A 20,067-nucleotide genomic window follows, 5' to 3' on the forward strand; every position below is an offset into this window, starting at 1 on the left:
TAACAATGACCTGGGCCTCCAATTCTACCCGCCCCACTTTGATGGTGACCTCCTTATACCCCACTTGTGGCAGTGGCTGACCATTACTAGCTATGATGGTGAAATCGTCATCGGGGCCACGGGTAATGTCAGTGTCCTCCCAGTAGCGTTTATAGAGGACGTAGGGCATAGTCGTCACCTGGGAACCGGTGTCCAACAGAGCGTTCATGGGGATACCGTCGATCACAATGGGGAGAACTGGTCGCCCTCCGACGTATTTGGCTCTCCAATGTTGCGGGCCTGATCGTCCTATTTCTGGGGGTTGGCCCTTTGCCCCAGGGGTTGCTAATTTAAAATACAGTACCTTGCAAGATGGCCCACTTGGTGGCAGCGGCGGCAAATCGGTCGTCCATCCCAATGGAAGCGATCGTCGTCTCGGCCTCTGGTCAACGGGATCCTCCTCTGTCACTGCCAGGGGACATCCTCCGGTCTGGAAGCCAGCTGGATCTTCTCCTTGGGGGCCTCCTGTAGGGACTGGACGGTCCGGGCTAGGGCAGCAACGCTCTTGGTCAGCTCTTGCATCTGGAAGCGTAGTCCTGAAGGGGAGTCGTCATCCAGAATCTGGGCCTCGGCCTCAGCAGAGACAGGTGTTTCTGGTGCCACCTCCTGGTGGTACGTGAGGGCTTGACGCCTGGGGAGTACAGCATGGCTGGGCTGTCGCTCTGGGAGCGCTTGGATGGCTTTATCTTTGAATTGCGCAAAGGTCAGATCTGGGTTCTGCATGGCTAAGAAATATAACTGAGCCCTTTGGTTACTGCACAGGAGCCCCTCGATGAACCGCTCTTTCAGGAGTTTATCTTCATCTTGCATGCTGCTGGGGTCGCTCTTCTTGATGGCCCGCAGTGCCTCCTGAAAATTGAGGGCATAGTCCCGTAAGCTATCCTGCGGCCTCTGCTTGCACCCATAGAATGTCAATTTAATTTCCGTAGCGGTGCAGGTGTCAAAGGTGGTTTTTAGCTTTGCAAGGACCTGCTGTGCAGTTTTCTTATCCGCGGCGGGCCAGGACTTCGCTTCTCTCAAAGCCGTGCCAAAGAGCTATCCAATTTTCATATGAACCTTCTGAGGCTCTGTCAGGGGATAAAACTCGAGCAGGCTGCAAATCCCCTCTTTAAAGTCAGTGAACGTGTGGGCTTCTCCGGAGTATCGCGGGAGCCAGGTGGCTCCTGGTAGGTACGGCATGGAGAAGGGCATTATGGCTGTTGTGGCTGCAGCAGTGTCCAGCTGGCCGATGGGAGCGGCAGGCCCCGCAGCTTCCGGCGTTGGTTCCAGGCCCGCGGCTGCGTCTACTACGGGGTCTGGAAGTGCCCCCGCGGCTGTGGCCGCCACTTCTCCTGGATCTGACATGGCCGTTCCTCCTTCCTGCTAACCTCCCCCCCCCCGGGGTCGGAGTTCCACTTCCGTAATCGGCATTTCACTGCGCCTTTTCGTTCCGCGCTCTTTTCGGCCGGCTCCGCCCATGAAACAATGGCTCCTCCCCTCGCGCCCCACTCGGCGCAGCAATGGCGGATTTTGGTGGCAATTAGCAATACACAGTCTTTGCAAGGGATCACAGTTCAAGTACAATTCAACACAGTTCCAAGGCACACATGACCTGATTCTTTCAGGCCTAAGTAGATCCTGTTCGTGACGCCAAGTTGGAGCGCCCCCAGACACAGGGCCACGGGTTCTCGATATCGGGCCCCTCAGTCTCTGTATTGGGGTCGTCACGGTGGCTAGACCCAGTCCGTGACCCTGCTAAGGGGCGCCCAATGAAAGGTGATGGTGCGATGCGTGGTGCGAGGCGCGATGAATAACAAGGACACAGGGTTGCAGTCTCTTTACCTCTTTACTGAAGGCTTTGGGATCCGCAATCCAGAGCACTGTTAACAGGGCTGGCTGAGATCGGCCGGTCCGAAGGCACATCCAGAGTTTCCTTTGCAGGTGAAAATCAGTGCCTACCCACTAGCGCCTGTGTGTTGTAGTCCTTCCCTGCTGAGCACCACGGGATGGTCCTCACAACTGTTGTGTCTGTGTTCGTTGTTCTCTCTCTCTTTGTCCCCCAGATGATATGGTTAGGACGCACCCGTATGATGGGTAGGCCTGGAGTTATTCTGGGACCCTAGAGACGCCCCTCTCCCACAGTTGCCTCCCTTGTCTGCTTAGGTGATTTAGGTGAGACAGCCAACCTATAATTAACTGTCCTGCCGTATTGAAGTAATGCGTAAAGTCTCTTACTTTTTCGGTGCTCCGGCCACTGCTATGCACCTCAGAAGGATGTTGCCTCAGTCTCACGGCACGCCTCCTACTGGCTCTATCTCCTTTACACTGTGATCCCGCTTCTCACTTCTCCACAATCAACTTTGCTTTGTGTCCTTTCTTAGAATCCCGCCGCAAGATAGTGCAGGCGCGGCTCCGTAACGATCTGTTCTCTTTCTAGACCGCTGTCAGGATCCCACCCCTGACAGGTCCTCTCCCGAACTCTCCCGGGCTCTTTCTGTCTAACTTCCTGTCCAACCCCCAGTTTTACCAGAGTGTGAAGAGTGGCCTACTAGATAGAACCACTCCCCCTGGTGGCCGGAGTGTGAAGTGTCATGTGTGTTTGTGATACCTGGTCAGAACTCCTTTAGTGCCATCAGATGTACCATCACTCCCCTTAGCGGCAGAGTGTCATACTGCAACGCTCAGATCTCTGGGGCGCTGCACGTACGTCCCTGTGCACCCAATGATAAAGATAGGTATGCAGGGCATCGCAGGATTCAAGGAGAAGTAGGCGGAGCATAGGTGTGGTTTCAGGGAGGAAGTACGCTGCCATCCGCAGCACTCCCGTTGTCAAGTCTGAAACCAGCCTTAAACATACCTGGCTGCAATTGCACAGCCATGTTCTAATTCACACTAAAATGGATTGAGCTGCATGGATTTAGGGAGCCTGGTGGCTGATACATCCTGTGTGATTCCAGGGCAGTATCAGACACTTCCAACATGGTTTCAACCATGTATGTTTAAGGCCGGGCTTCCACTAACGAATCACATCAGATGTGAAATCATAGGATGTGATATACTAATCACACTTGGCTACTGCTCCACTGTGAGCATGAGCTGAGTGTCAGTGCTCCGTGCTCCAATCACAGCACGTGGAGGCGGTAGAGAAAGTAATTTCTCCATCTCCTCCGCTGCCGGCATCAGCAGCAATCGCACTGCACTTGCATGATATCCAAGTGCAGTGCAATGTTTCACACTCATCCATAGACTTATATGGGTGCGTGTGATCCAAATTTGGAATGCAAATCAGATTTAATCAGATTGCATTCATATGATTTAATTGCGAGTGGGAGTGAGCTCTAAGGGTATGTGCACACGTTGTGGATTTTGCTGCGGATCCGCAGCGGATTGGCAGCTGCAGATTCGCTGCAGTTTTCCATGCATTTACAGTACCATGTAAACCTATGGAAAACAAAATCCGCAGTGCACATGCTGCAGAAAATACCGTGAGGAAACGCTGTGTTGTATTTTCTGCAGCATGTCAATTTTTTGTGCGGATTCCATAGAGGTTTACACCTGCTTCATAATAGGAATCCGCAGGTGTAAAAACGCAGGTGAAAATCCACACAAAAACTGCAAAAAAAAAAACCGCATGCATTGTGATGTTTTGACCTTTAAACCCAAACTGGTGTAAAATAAAACACAGCAGAAAAATTAAATGTACATTTCCCTATAAACATTATTTTCAGGATTAACATTTTGCTCTTTACACTTACATTTTTCTTGATGCTTCTATAGATCTCCTTCGATATTCGCGCAGAAAACTATGTCAGACAAGATGGGGAAGAACAGAAACAAATAATAAATCCCTCACATGTCACTTTTCCTGCCACCACAGCCCCCTACATCTGGTCTTCACACATTTTTTTCGGCTCTTCAGTCTTCTCCACTTATCACCGAGTAGGCCCCTGTCACACAAGGCCTTGTCAGCACCTTAGACGACACGACGTCATGACGTGCACCACCCGAGGTGCTGATTAGACTCGTGCCGTGACATCATGACACAAATTGTGGCTTCTGAGGCCTACTTGTTAGAAGATGTTGAAAGCTGAAGGGGACATTGGGGAGCTGAATGGTTGGGACGGGTGAGTGGCGAGGAGAGGTTTTCGTTTTTATAGCCTCCTACAATTCAGCAGAGATGGTGGCCGACTGCCCACCATTTTGCTGAATTCAAAGAAAGCGAATGACCAAAAATTGTAATTGGGCTTTTGGTAAAATTCGAGGAGAATCTAAGAGAATCTAATTAAGAGTCTCTCATCTCTAATATATCTTATACAGTGGGGCAAAAAAGTATTTAGTCAGTCAGTAATAGTGCAAGTTCCACCACTTAAAAAGATGAGAGGCGTCTGTAATTTACATCATAGGTAGACCTCAACTATGGGAGACAAACTGAGAAAAAAAAATCCAGAAAATCACATTGTCTGTTTTTTTAACATTTTATTTGCATATTATGGTGGAAAATAAGTATTTGGTCAGAAACAAAATTTCATCTCAATACTTTGTAATATATCCTTTGTTGGCAATGACAGAGGTCAAACATTTTCTGTAAGTCTGCACAAGGTTGCCACACGCTGTTGTTGGTATGTTGGCCCATTCCTCCCTGCAGATCTCCTCTAGAGCAGTGATGTTTTTGACTTTTCGCTTGGCAACACGGACTTTCAACTCCCTCCAAAGGTTTTCTATAGGGTTGAGATCTGGAGACTGGCTAGGCCACTCCAGGACCTTGAAATGTTTCTTACGAAGCCACTCCTTCGTTGCCCTGGTGGTGTGCTTTGGATCATTGTCATGTTGAAAGACCCAGCCACGTTTCATCTTCAATGCCCTTGCTGATGGAAGGAGGTTTGCACTCAAAATCTCACGATACATGGCCCCATTCATTCTTTCATGTACCCGGATCAGTCGTCCTGGCCCCTTTGCAGAGAAACAGCCCCAAAGCATGATGTTTCCACCACCATGCTTTACAGTAGGTATGGTGTTTGATGGATGCAACTCAGTATTCTTTTTCCTCCAAACACGACAAGTTGTGTTTCTACCCAACAGTTCCAGTTTGGTTTCATCAGACCATAGGACATTCTCCCAAAACTCCTCTGGATCATCCAAATGCTCTCTAGCAAACTTCAGACGGGCCCGGACATGTACTGGCTTAAGCAGTGGGACACGTCTGGCACTGCAGGATCTGAGTCCATGGTGGCGTAGTGTGTTACTTATGGTAGGCCTTGTTACATTGGTCCCAGCTCTCTGCAGTTCATTCACTAGGTCCCCCTGCGTGGTTCTGGGATTTTTGCTCACCGTTCTTGTGATCATTCTGACCCCACGGGGTGGGATTTTGCGTGGAGCCCCAGATCGAGGGAGATTATCAGTGGTCTTGTATGTCTTCCATTTTCTAATTATTGCTCCCACTGTTGATTTCTTCACTCCAAGCTGGTTGGCTATTGCAGATTCAGTCTTCCCAGCCTGGTGCAGGGCTACAATTTTGTTTCTGGTGTCCTTTGACAGCTCTTTGGTCTTCACCATAGTGGAGTTTGGAGTCAGACTGTTTGAGGGTGTGCACAGGTGTCTTTTTATACTGATAACAAGTTTAAACAGGTGCCATTACTACAGGTAATGAGTGGAGGAAAGAGGAGACTCTTAAAGAAGAAGTTACAGGTCTGTGAGAGCCAGAAATCTGGATTGTTTGTTTCTGACCAAATACTTATTTTCCACCATAAAATGCAAAAAAAATGATAAAAAAACAGACAATGTGATTTTCTGGATTTTTTTTTCTCAGTTTGTCTCCCATAGTTGAGGTCTACCTATGATGTAAATTACAGACGCCTCTCATCATTTTAAGTGGTGGAACTTGCACTATTGCTGACTGACTAAATACTTTTTTGCCCCACTGTATATGCAGTATATACAGTACACACAGTGGTATATACAATGCAGCTTGTAGTAACAGCCATGATATCTCAAACCCCCCAGAGGATGGATTCTGATGGCGTCCTGTCTTATTATTTATATATATATATATATATATATATATATATATATATACGTATATATATATATATATATATATATATATATATATATATATACAGTTAGGGCCAGAAATATTTGGACAGTGACACAAGTTTTGTTATTTTAGCTGTTTACAAAAACATGTTCAGAAATACAATTATATATATAATATGGGCTGAAAGTGCACACTCCCAGCTGCAATATGATAGTTTCCACATCCAAATCGGAGAAAGGGTTTAGGAATCATAGCTCTGTAATGCATAGCGTCCTCTTTTTCAAGGGACCAAAAGTAATTGGACAATGGACTCTAAGGGCTGCAATTAACTCTGAAGGCGTCTCCCTCGTTAACCTGTAATCAATGAAGTAGTTAAAAGGTCAGGGGTGGATTCCAGGTGTGTGGTTTTGCATTTGGAAGCTGTTGCTGTGAGCAGACAACATGCGGTCAAAGGAACTCTCAATTGAGGTGAAGCAGAACATCCTGAGGCTGAAAAAAAAGAAAAAATCCATCAGAGAGATAGCAGACATGCTTGGAGTAGCAAAATCAACAGTTGGGTACATTCTGAGAAAAAAGGAATTGACTGGTGAGCTTGGGAACTCAAAAAGGCCTGGGCGTCCACGGATGACAACAGTGGTGGATGATCGCCGCATACTTAATTTGGTGAAGAAGAACCCGTTCACAACATAAACTGAAGTCCAGAACACTCTCAGTGAAGTAGGTGTATCTGTCTCTAAGTCAACAGTAAAGAGAAGACTCCATGACAGTAAATACAAAGGGTTCACATCTAGATGCAAACCATTCATCAATACCAAAAAAAGACAGGCCAGAGTTAAATTTGCAGAAAAACACCTCAAGAAGCCAGCTCAGTTCTGGAAAAGTATTCTATGGACAGATGAGACAAAGATCAACCTGTACCAGAATGATGGGAAGAAAAAAGTTTGGAGAAGAAAGGGAACGGCACATGATCCAAGGCACACCACATCCTCTGTAAAACATGGTGGAGGCAACGTGATGACATGGGCATGCATGGCTTTCAATGGCACTGGGTCACTTGTGTTTATTGATGACATAAGAGCAGACAAGAGTAGCCGGATGAATTCTGAAGTGTACCGGGATATACTTTCAGCCCAGATTCAGCCAAATGCTGCAAAGTTGATTGGACGGCGCTTCATAGTACAGATGGACAATGACCCCAAGCATACAGCCAAAGCTACCCAGGAGTTCATGAGTGCCAAAAAGTGGAACATTCTGCAATGGCCAAGTCAATCTCCAGATCTAAACCCAATTGAGCATGCATTTCACTTGCTCAAATCCAGACTTAAGACGGAAAGACCCACAAACAAGCAAGACCTGAAGGCTGCGGCTGTAAAGGCCTGGCAAAGCATTAAGAAGGAGGAAACCCAGCGTTTGGTGATGTCCATGGGTTCCAGACTTAAGGCAGTGATTGCCTCCAAAGGATTTGCAACAAAATATTGAAAATAAAAATATTTTGTTTGGGTTATGTTTATTTGTCCAATTACTTTTGACCTCCTAAAATGTGGAGTGTTTGTAAAGAAATGTGTACAATTCCTACATTTTCTATCAGATATTTTTGTTCAACCCTTCAAATTAAACGTTACAATCTGCACTTGAATTCTGTTGTAGAGGTTTCATTTCAAATCCAATGTGGTGGCATGCAGAGCCCAACTCGCGAAAATTGTGTCACTGTCCAAATATTTCTGGCCCTAACTGTATATATAGCACGTCCCCTTTAACTGTCATTGTAACACTGCTGTTATTATAGTACATACAGTGCCTACAAGTAGTATTCAACCCCCTGCAGATTTAGCAGGTTTAATAAGATGCAAATAAGTTAGAGCCTTCAAACTTCAAACAAGAGCAGGATTTATTAACAGATGCATAAATCTTACAAACCAAAAAGTTTTGTTGCTCAGTTAAATTTTTATAAATTTTAAACATAAAAGTGTGGGTCAATTATTATTCAACCCCTAGGTTTCATATTTTGTGGAATAACCTTTGTTTGCAATTACAGCTAATAATCGTCTTTTATAAGACCTGATCAGGCCGGCACAGGTCTCTGGAGTTATCTTGGCCCACTCCTCCATGCAGATCTTCTCCAAGTTATCTAGGTTCTTTGGGTGTCTCATGTGGACTTTAATCTTGAGCTCCTTCCACAAGTTTTCAATTGGGTTAAGGTCAGGAGACTGACTAGGCCACTGCAACACCTTGATTTTTTGCCTCTTGAACCAGGCCTTGGTTTTCTTAGCTGTGTGCTTTGGGTCGTTGTCTTGTTGGAAGATGAAATGACGACCCATCTTAAGATCCTTGATGGAGGAGCGGAGGTTCTTGGCCAAAATCTCCAGGTAGGCTGTGCTATCCATCTTCCCATGGATGCGGACCAGATGGCCAGGCCCCTTGGCTGAGAAACAGCCCCACAGCATGATGCTGCCACCACCATGCTTGACTGTAGGGATGGTATTCTTGGGGTCGTATGCAGTGCCATCCAGTCTCCAAACGTCATGTGTGTGGTTGGCACCAAAGATCTCGATCTTGGTCTCATCAGACCAGAGAACCTTGAACCAGTCAGTCTCAGAGTCCTCCAAGTGATCATGAGCAAACTGTAGACGAGCCTTGACATGACGCTTTCAAAGTAAAGGTACCTTACGAGCTCGTCTGGAACGGAGACCATTGCGGTGGAGTATGTTACTTATGGTATTGACTGAAACCAATGCCCCCACTGCCATGAGATCTTCCCGGAGCTCCTTCCTTGTTGTCCTTGGGTTAGCCTTGACTCTTCAGACAAGCCTGGCCTCCGCACTGGAGGAAACTTTCAAAGGCTGTCCAGGCCGTGGAAGGCTAACAGTAGTTCCATAAGCCTTCCACTTCCGGATGATGCTCCCAACAGTCGAGACAGGTAGGCCCAACTCCTTGCAAAGGGTTTTGTACCCCTTGCCAGCCTTGTGACCCTCCACGATCTTGTCTCTGATGGCCTTGGAATGCTCCTTTGTCTTTCCCATGTTGACCATGCATGAGTGCTGTTCACAAGTTTGGGGAGGGTCTTAAATAGTCAGAAAAGGCTGGAAAAAGAGATAATTAATCCAAACATGTGAAGCTCATTGTTCTTTGTGCCTGAACTACTTCTTAATACTTTAGGGGAACCAAACAGAATTCTGGTGGGTTGAGGGGTTGAATAATAAATGACCCTCTGAAAAGACTTTTCACAATTTAAAAAAAAAATAAACAAAGAAATAACATTCTTTTTTGCTGCAGTGCATTTCACACTTCCAGGCTGATCTACAGTCCAAATGTCACAATGCTAAGTTAATTCCAAATGTGTAAACCTGCTAAATCTGCAGGGGGTTGAATACTACTTGTAGGCACTGTATATACAGTAGGTAGGTCACAGCATGCTGGGAAGTGTAGTGTCACACAGCTGGAGAGCCACAGGTTGAATAGCAATGCAGAAAACAAATATGTAATAGGAATTTTTCATAAGCAGATAAGAATTAATGTGGTTTTATGCAATATCCGGACATAGTTGCCACATGTCAGGCAGTGCTAGAGCATGACAAAACAGATACAGGCAGCATCTGGACTTCAGCAATGGCGTCCCATTTATTAATATCGGCCGGATATTCACATTTTTAGTCTGGCATGTTGCGGTGTATTTCTCATTTGTTATATTGGATGAGGCAGTAATTGCGCTGCACGACTCATATCCTGATCACTGCTGCTCCCTAGTGGATGTTTCTTGAAAAGAGCAGTTCAAACATTTTCTTTCTCTATTGCATCTGTTCAAAGCTGTAAAAAATATTAAAGGGGTTGTCCACATTTTTTTATTTACTTTAAAGAAATTTTCCAGATTCTGAAAAAACATTGTTCCTTTGCTGCAAAAAATAACTTTACTCACCCTCCCCTGGTCCAGTAAGGCTAGTTTCACACTAGCGTTTACCTGATCTGAGGCGGGCTGCAGACTTCCTCCGTGAAGCCCCGTCCTCGGCCACACCTCCGCCTCTAGCTCCGCCTACTTCTGCATGCGGCCCGCATGCGGCCTGCGTACCTATCTTTAACATTAGGTACGCAGGTCGTGCGGCTGTATGCGGATGCTGCCGCATGCGTCGTTTTCACGATGCGTAAAAAAAAAATGCTACAGGCTGCGTCCTACGCTGATCGCCGCATCGTCAAAACGACGCATGCGGCAGCATCCGCATACAGCCGCACGACCTGCGTACCTAATGTTAAATATAGGTGCGCAGGCCGCATGCGGGCAGCATGCAGAAGTAGGCGGAGCTAGCGGCGGAGGTGCGGCCGAGGACGGGGCTTCACGGAGGAAGACCGCAGCCTGCCGCAGATCAGGTAAACGCTAATGTGAAACCGGCCTAAGTGAGCTCAGTGTCACATCTCGTCAGCTCGTCAAAACCGCTGAGCTCAGTGACGTGACCGCTGCAACCAAGTAACAGAGACTGGGGCAGCGGCTGAGATACTAAGCTGGACCACGGGAGGGTAAGTAAACAACAATTTGTTTTTTGTTTTCTAACAACAGACTGTACATCTCAGGAGGTTTTCTGAAGGAGGACAACCCTTTTAAGCTGAAGATTTTATGGTGCCTAAAATATACTTAAATTATGCTCTCTGGATGTCCCCAATGTTGCGGTATCCTAGTAAGCGGCAGACATGCCAAAAGTGAACACTGCCCTGGTGGGGGTCTGAACTGGACACCAGACCAGGGCAGTGAAAATCTATTTGCCATTAGTATGGCAGCATCATGTCTCCCATATATCTCCATCAATTAGTCCATCTAATATAACTATATAGGTTGTTGGCACGCCATGCAAACCTTTACTCCAGTCAGTGGTGTTAATCAGATTTTTCTAAATATTGTCCTTCTAAACCACTGCAAGAAAGCTATACAGTCATGGATCAAAAGTATTACCACCCCTGCAATTCTGTCAGATAATACTCAGTTTCTTCCTGAAAATGATTGCAATCACAAATTCTTTGGTATTATTATCTTCATTTAATTTGTCTTAAATGAAAAAACACAGAAAGAATTGTCCTAAAGCCAAATTGGATATAATTCCACACCAAACATAAAAAAGGGGGTGGACAAAAGTATTCACACGGTTCGAAAAATCATGTGATGCTTCTCTAATTTGTGTAATTAACAGCACCTGTAACTTACCTGTGGCGCCTAACAGGTGTTGGCAATAACTAAATCACACTTGCAGCCAGTTGACATGGATTAAAGTTGACTCAACCTCTGTCCTGTGTCCTTGTGTGTACCACATTGAGCATGGAGAAAAGAAAGAAGACCAAAGAACTGTCTGAGGACTTGAGAAACCAAATTGTGAGGAAGCATGAGCAATCTCAAGGCTACAAGTCCATCTCCAAAGACCTGAATGTTCTGGTGTCTACCGTGCGCAGTGTCATCAAGAAGTTTAAAGCCCATGGCACTGTGGCTAACCTCCCTAGATGTGGATGGAAAAGAAAAATTGACAAGAGATTTCAATGCAAGATTGTGCGGATGTTGGATAAAGAACCTCGACTAACATCCAAACAAGTTCAAGCTGCCCTGCAGTCCGAGGGTACAACAGTGTCAACCCGTACTATCCGTCGGCATCTGAATGAAAAGGGTCTGTGTGGTAGGAGACCCAGGAAGACCCCTCTTCTTACCCCGAGACATAAAAAAGCCAGGCTGGAGTTTGCCAAAACCTACCTGAAAAAGCCTAAAACGTTTTGGAAGAATGTTCTCTGGTCAGATGAGACAAAAGTAGAGCTTTTTGAGCAAAGGCATCAACATAGAGTTTACAGGAGAAAAAAAGAGGCATTCAAAGAAAAGAACACGGTCCCTACAGTCAAACATGGCGGAGGCTCCCTGATGTTTTGGGGCTGCTTTGCTGCCTCTGGCACTGGACTGCTTGACCATGTGCATGGCATTATGAAGTCTGAAGACTACCAACAAATTTTGCAGCATAATGTAGGGCCCAGTGTGAGAAAGCTGGGTCTCCCTCAGAGGTCATGGGTCTTCCAGCAGGACAATGACCCAAAATACACTTCAAAAAGCACTAGAAAATGGTTTGAGAGAAAGCACTGGAGACTTCTAAGGTGGCCAGCAATGAGTCCAGACCTGAATCCCATAGAACACCTGTGGAGATATCTAAAAGTGGCAGTTTGGAGAAGGCACCCTTCAAATATCAGGGACCTGGAGCAGTTTGCCAAAGAAGAATGGTCTAAAATTCCAGCAGAGCATTGTAAGAAACTCATTGATGGTTGCCGGAAGCGGTTGGTCGCAGTTATTTTGGCTAAAGGTTGTGCAACCAAGTATTGGGCTGAGGGTGCCAATACTTTTGTCTGGCCCATTTTTGGAGTTTTGTGTGAAAAGAAGATAATAATACCAAAGAATGTGATTGCAATCATTTTCAGGAAGAAACTGAGTATTATCTGACAGAATTGCAGGGGTGTTAATACTTTTGGCCATGACTGTATATATGTATATATATATATATATATATATATATATATATATATATATATATATATATATATATATATATATATATATATACAGTTAGGGCCAGAAATATTTTGACAGTGACACAAGTTTTGTTATTTTAGCTGTTTACAAAAACATGTTCAGAAATACAATTATATATATAATATGGGCTGAAAGTGCACACTCCCAGCTGCAATATGATAGTTTCCACATCCAAATCGGAGAAAGGGTTTAGGAATCATAGCTCTGTAATGCATAGCGTCCTCTTTTTCAAGGGACCAAAAGTAATTGGACAATGGACTCTAAGGGCTGCAATTAACTCTGAAGGCGTCTCCCTCGTTAACCTGTAATCAATGAAGTAGTTAAAAGGTCAGGGGTGGATTCCAGGTGTGTGGTTTTGCATTTGGAAGCTGTTGCTGTGAGCAGACAACATGCGGTCAAAGGAACTCTCAATTGAGGTGAAGCAGAACATCCTGAGGCTGAAAAAAAAGAAAAAATCCATCAGAGAGATAGCAGACATGCTTGGAGTAGCAAAATCAACAGTTGGGTACATTCTGAGAAAAAAGGAATTGACTGGTGAGCTTGGGAACTCAAAAAGGCCTGGGCGTCCACGGATGACAACAGTGGTGGATGATCGCCGCATACTTAATTTGGTGAAGAAGAACCCGTTCACAACATAAACTGAAGTCCAGAACACTCTCAGTGAAGTAGGTGTATCTGTCTCTAAGTCAACAGTAAAGAGAAGACTCCATGACAGTAAATACAAAGGGTTCACATCTAGATGCAAACCATTCATCAATACCAAAAAAAGACAGGCCAGAGTTAAATTTGCAGAAAAACACCTCAAGAAGCCAGCTCAGTTCTGGAAAAGTATTCTATGGACAGATGAGACAAAGATCAACCTGTACCAGAATGATGGGAAGAAAAAAGTTTGGAGAAGAAAGGGAACGGCACATGATCCAAGGCACACCACATCCTCTGTAAAACATGGTGGAGGCAACGTGATGGCATGGGCATGCATGGCTTTCAATGGCACTGGGTCACTTGTGTTTATTGATGACATAAGAGCAGACAAGAGTAGCCGGATGAATTCTGAAGTGTACCGGGATATACTTTCAGCCCAGATTCAGCCAAATGCTGCAAAGTTGATTGGACGGCGCTTCATAGTACAGATGGACAATGACCCCAAGCATACAGCCAAAGCTACCCAGGAGTTCATGAGTGCCAAAAAGTGGAACATTCTGCAATGGCCAAGTCAATCTCCAGATCTAAACCCAATTGAGCATGCATTTCACTTGCTCAAATCCAGACTTAAGACGGAAAGACCCACAAACAAGCAAGACCTGAAGGCTGCGGCTGTAAAGGCCTGGCAAAGCATTAAGAAGGAGGAAACCCAGCGTTTGGTGATGTCCATGGGTTCCAGACTTAAGGCAGTGATTGCCTCCAAAGGATTTGCAACAAAATATTGAAAATAAAAATATTTTGTTTGGGTTATGTTTATTTGTCCAATTACTTTTGACCTCCTAAAATGTTGAGTGTTTGTAAAGAAATGTGTACAATTCCTACATTTTCTATCAGATATTTTTGTTCAACCCTTCAAATTAAACGTTACAATCTGCACTTGAATTCTGTTGTAGAGGTTTCATTTCAAATCCAATGTGGTGGCATGCAGAGCCCAACTCGCGAAAATTGTGTCACTGTCCAAATATTTCTGGCCCTAACTGTATATATATATATATATATATATATATATATATATATATATATATATATATATATATATATATATACAGTTAGATCCATATATATTTGGTTTGGTTATAGACACTACCACAATGAATTTTAAACAAAACAATTCAGATGCAGTTGAAGTTCAGACTTTCAGCTTTCATTCGAGGGTATCCACATTAAAATTGGATGAAGGGTTTAGGAGTTTCAGCTTTTTTTTGTTTAAAATTCATTGTGGTAATGTCTATAACTAAAATTAGAAAAATGTTGTCTCTGTCCAAATTTATATGGACCTAACTGTACATGTGTGTGTATATATATATATATATATATATATATATATATATATTTTTTTTTTTTTTTTTTTCACGAATATTTGAGCCCATGGATCCATTCTATGTCCATTTTGCAAGCCTGCGAGAAAATATCGCTGTACGGATGCCATACGGATTACGTACGGAGGTTTACATACGTAAAATACGCTGACACACCCTGCCTACGGTTGACATGCATATCACTGTTTTGGGATAATTTCTGCGTATTACGCATGTAAAATGCGGACCGTATTTCCCTACGCCTAGTGTGACGCCGGCCTTAGGCCAGTTTCACACGTCAGTGGCTCTGCTACGTGAGATGACAGTTTCCTCACGTACCGGAGACACTGACTCACGTAGACACAATGAAATCAATGTGTCTCTGCACATGCCAGCGTGTTTTCACGGACCGTGTGTCCGTGTGCAAAACACGGAGACATGTCAGTGTTCGTGGGAGCGCACGGATTACACGGACCCATTAAAGTCAATGTTGTCCGTGTGCAGTCCGTGTGCCGTGCAGGAGACTCCCATTACAGTCATGAATATGCGGCTCCACCTCCCATAGGGGTGGAGCCGCATATTCATTACTGTAATGGGCGGCCCCACGTGACCGCTCATACAGGAGAAGCTGCGGCCAGGACAGGACACTGCGAGGGAGCCGGGTGAGTATTTTAATAACAGCGGGCGGGCGCAGAGGGGGTGGGAGAGGGGTGGGGATCTTTATTTTAAACACGAGAAACCAAAAAAAAAAGGATTTATCATATCTTCTCTACAGCAAATGCTGCTGCAGAGAAGATATGAATGGTAGCTTCAGCACCAGATGCAGGGGACAGCGCTTATCTCTAGCGCTGTCTAATGCACGCTCTGTGTGGTACCCAGTCGGCACATGGGCGGCACACGTGTGCTGCTCGTGTGCCACACTGATGTGCCACAGAAACGCACGGGCACATGGACACGGATAATTCCGGTACCGGAATTATCTGGACGTGTGAGACTGCCCTTAGGCTGTGTTTACACCAGATTTATGGCCTCCATTTGACATTCATCCCAGAAAAGCTTTTTTGGGGGGATTCAGACGGAATCTCCGGATTTAGAAATGAACAGTCTGAAAAACAAAGCATGAACAGGCCCTAACATTGACATCTGCCACGCACATACTTCAATGTAAAAAAAAGAAACACACAATAAATGAATACGCTTTACAAGATTTTATCTTTTATTCCATACATTTTTTGCAGTATACTGACATATTACATATCACATAAAAGTAGACCCCAATGGATGTGTTTAGCAAGTTCAAATGATCAGGAGCTTTCCCTGCATAAATGCTAAACATAGAGGCAAAAACATGTGGTGGACATCGCCTGCGCTTGTAATAAACCCTCAGGAGGGCATTCCAGATGTAACTGTAGGCTGATTTCTATATAAATACAATTATGCAGAAGTACTATTACAAATCAGATTTTGCTATAAGCTAGGAAATGTCTCATTGACAGTTGCTATTCCTTGGGATAGATTCATGGGGGCAAAATGTTGGATCTCATGATGTCTTAGAAAAACATCAGCAGTCTCGGTCAAAATGTACTCTTTAGCTTCAGACCTGCAGCACGCTCTGCTCCATGCTTGGCCTGTGATTGTGTGGTTGGGTGGCCTTTATGTCGCATCTCATCATGGTGACACTGGACCTCTGGATTATTGTCATTATAGAGGACATTATCGCCTCATCGTTCACTTTCTTTTATCATCTTGCACATTTTTTCCAGAGCCTCATGAACACCTTCTCCGGTGATGCCGGAGCAGCCACACACATCCCATTTCCTTGAAGGCAAATCGTGAAGTTTAAGATGATGCTCAAGTTCAGAAGGACTACAAGCTCCAGCCAGGTCCTGCTTATTGGCCAGTACAATGAATGGTAAGTCCTGTGAGTCCATATAGACCGCATAGAAGAGGTCATCACGGGCATCATAAAATCTCTCGGTGTCCTTACTGTCCACTACAAGCATAAAGCCTTGGCATGTTTCCAAAAAATGTCTTTTCAAGGGCCCACCTTTGGCTCCTAGACTAACGTCCCATATAACAAGTGATAGGTCCTGAAAGATGTCCAAGGTCTCTACATTGTAACTAACGGTTGGAATGGTTTCCAAAGCTTCTTTGTGCTTCAATCTGTACAGTATTGTGGTTTTGCCACTTCCATCAGGTCCAATCATTACAATAGTAGCCTTCCTGAGCTGTGCCCTACCACACAGCCCCTGTACCCGGCTCACCAAGGTGCCCATATTTTCCACTGCCTCCAATGCGACCAGAGAGGATGCACTTCACTATTGAGTCACAGTAGGAAACCCTTCAGACTAATGACACGTGATGATCACTTCTTCTCCCACCTCTTCCTGCTTCCTTAGTCATCCTTGTTCTATGCCAAAGCCTCCATGCTGGAAGCTGCTGTGAACAAGAAAAACCTTGTTAGTTCATACAGACACAAAAGCATTGAACTTTAGACAGGTGCCAGAAGGCTACACAAAGGGTTCTAGATAGGAGACAGAATTTAACCCTTTACTGCATAACCTCGATGATAACCAGAAGAGCTAAGTCTCTGCAGTTGTCCCCAGAACCCATTACATTTATAGACCCTAATAATGTGTCCTGCCGTGGCATTTTATAGGGTAACAGTCAGTGACCCCCTCTAAGCTGTGTGCTCTGAACGTCATCACTGGAGCAGGAAATGTGAGCATTTACTCCCTAGACAACACCTTTAAAGGGAAGCTATCGGCACATTTTTTTTCCATATGGAAGTATTAGTATGGCTGTGTAGGCATATCAATATTATATTTTTAAGGCATAAATCTGATGTGCTTGTCATAAGAAATCAATAAAGAAGTCAGATGCAAATCAGGCTTGAAGTCCACTGGTGAGGGTGTGTTAGTGCACTAGGAACACACAGCCCAAAATGCACTTTTAGGTGGGATTCACACAATGCCCGGACTGACCGTGAGTTTCCCAAGCTGAATTTACAACCTCATACAGTATGTGTCTATGAGGCTGAAATATGTGAAATGTGCCCGTGAGCCCGACCTTAGAACATCAGCAGCATAAAGACCATATTACAAGGCATTTTTAGGCCATGTTCACACGTTCAGTATTTGATCAGTATTTTACATCAGAATCTGTAAACCAAAACCAGGAGTGGAACAATCAGAGGAAAAGTATAATAGAAACATATGCACCACTTCTGTATTTATCACCCACTCCTGGTTTTGGCTTACACATACTGAGGTAAAATTTGGCTTACACATACTGAGGTAAAATACTGACCATATACTGATCGTGTGAATGTGGCCTTATAGCTAGCAGGTTGTGTGACTTGGCATCGGCATATACTCGCTTTTTATGGATCCTATATCAAGGATCCAATGTAATGTGAAAGCAGTGCAAAAATACCATCTACTAGTGAGTGACACACGAGGGATGCCAGGATGTGCAGCATTCTCTGCAGGCGAGATACCGGCTCTTGTTATTTTGTGGCTTCTGCTATCCGTCCATTTCAGTCACCGCCCTGTCCCTGAGATCACTTCCCGTGCTGCACTGTCACAACGGGTTATATAACACATTCCAACACTACACAAAGTGACAAGGCAATACGGAAGTCTTTCACTACTACCATCACCAGGTCTGACAGATCTGTTTAAACCCCTGGATAACCCCTTCTTAAATGAAACAGTGCGCCATGTAAAATAAAATCAAATACTCACCTCCCGGACCCACATGCGAGACTCGGCCGTATTCCTCGCATGTGTGATCCCGGCTAAAGGGTGCTGTTCGGGCAGGTCTGCTACTAGGAATTTCAGAGCCCCATACTGGCTAAATTTTCGGGCCCCCTTGAGACTCCACCCCTCAAACCTTCCACAGTCCCACCGTCCACTCTTGGAAAAACTCAACTACTGCACCACATTCTCACCAATCAGATATTAACAGTTCCTATTGAACATCATATCACATACATAGCCAGCAGCTTTTGTTTTGGCCAAAAGAGTTTTTAACCCCTTCATGACACAGCTCATTTTTGTTTTTGCATTTCTGTTTTTTGCTCCCCTGCTTCCCAGAGCCCTAACTTTATTTTTCCATCAATATGGCCATGTGAGGGCTTGTTTTTTGCGGGACGAGTTGTACTTTGTACCATTGGTTTTACCATGTCATGTAACAGAAAACGGGAAAAAAATTCCAAGTGCCATGAAATTGCAAAAAAAGTGCAATCCCACACTTGTTTTTTGTTTGGCTTTTTTGCTAGGTTCACTAAATGCTATAACTGACCTGCCATTACGATTCTCCAGGTCATTACGAGTTCATAAAAAAAAATTGTGCAATTTTCCGATACCCGTAGCGTCTCCATTTTTCATGATCTGGGGTCGAGTGAGGGCTTAATTTTTGCATGCCGAGCTGAGGTTTTTAATTACACCACTTTTGTGCAGATATGTTTTTTTGATCGCCCGTTATTGCATTCGTAATGCAATCTCATGGCCACCAAAAAAAACGTAATTTTGGCGTTTTGATTTTTTTCTCACTACGCCATTTAGCAATCAGGTTAATCCTTTTTTTAATTGATAGATCGGGTGATTCTGAACACGGCGATGCCAAATATGTGTAGGTTTGATTTTTTTTTTTATTGTTTAATTTTGATTGGGGCGAAAGGGGGGTGATTTGAACTTTTATATATATATATCTTTTTTATATTTTTAAACACTTTTTTAAAATAGCCTCCATGCGCTACTCGATCGCCTCTGCTACATACAGGTGATGCACAGGGTGGCGCTCATAGCAATCTGCCATCAATAACCATAGAGGTCTCGAGGAGACCTCTGGTTGTGATCGCAACGTGATGGGGGTCAGCAGTGCGAGTACTTCCGGCCGCGCGGGGGAAAACAGTTGAAAACAGCTGACATGTCGCAACTTTGAGGTGGGCTCACTGCCGGAAACCACCTCAAAGCGGGGGATACTGCCAGCTGACGTACTATTCCGTCAGCTGGAAGAAAGGGATTAATTAAAAAAACACAATACTAAGTGCCATTATACACATAAGCTCTGTATATACTGCCGTATACTTCATCATTTGCAGTCCACCTCCCCCACACTTCATAATTTGCCATCGCCCTCCCCCCACCTCATCATGTGCAGTCCCCCACCCCTCACTCACTTCATCATTTGCAGCCCCCAAACTCAATCATTTGCACTCCCCCTCCACACAACTTCATCATTTGCAGTCACCCTCCCCCCACTTCATTATTTGCAGTCCCCCACGCTTCATCATTTGCAATCTCCCATCACCCCTCACTTCATCATTTGCAGTCCCCCATCCTACCTCACTTCATCATTTGCAGTCCCTTTCACCTATTTAATTCATTTTATACAGAAAATAAAATTTCACTGACGATCCCATGCAGGTGCAGCTCTGCTTTTGGCATCCTCATAGAGGATGGCACATATGC

At 44.6% G+C, this 20,067-nt stretch overlaps 1 protein-coding gene across 4 annotated transcripts in view; it reads right to left on the reverse strand.

Moving 5' to 3' along the window:
- Positions 1-15,788: 15,788 nt before the first annotated feature.
- Positions 15,789-20,067, reverse strand: part of LOC138664693 (uncharacterized) — a 65,277-nt gene continuing 60,998 nt past the window's right edge. For 2 of the 4 annotated variants that reach the window (XM_069751609.1, XM_069751612.1), the window contains exon 2: positions 15,789-17,029. In XM_069751609.1, coding sequence (XP_069607710.1) covers positions 16,312-16,866 — 555 coding nt within the window. In that variant the 5' untranslated portion in view covers positions 16,867-17,029 and the 3' untranslated portion in view covers positions 15,789-16,311. Of the gene's footprint in view, positions 17,030-18,025; positions 18,142-20,067 lie in introns of those variants that run through there. The other 2 variants (XM_069751611.1, XM_069751608.1) reach the window with 2 other exon arrangements.

This window comes from Ranitomeya imitator, chromosome 2 (genome assembly GCF_032444005.1).
Source record: "Ranitomeya imitator isolate aRanImi1 chromosome 2, aRanImi1.pri, whole genome shotgun sequence".
NCBI classification, from domain to species: Eukaryota; Metazoa; Chordata; class Amphibia; order Anura; family Dendrobatidae; genus Ranitomeya; species Ranitomeya imitator.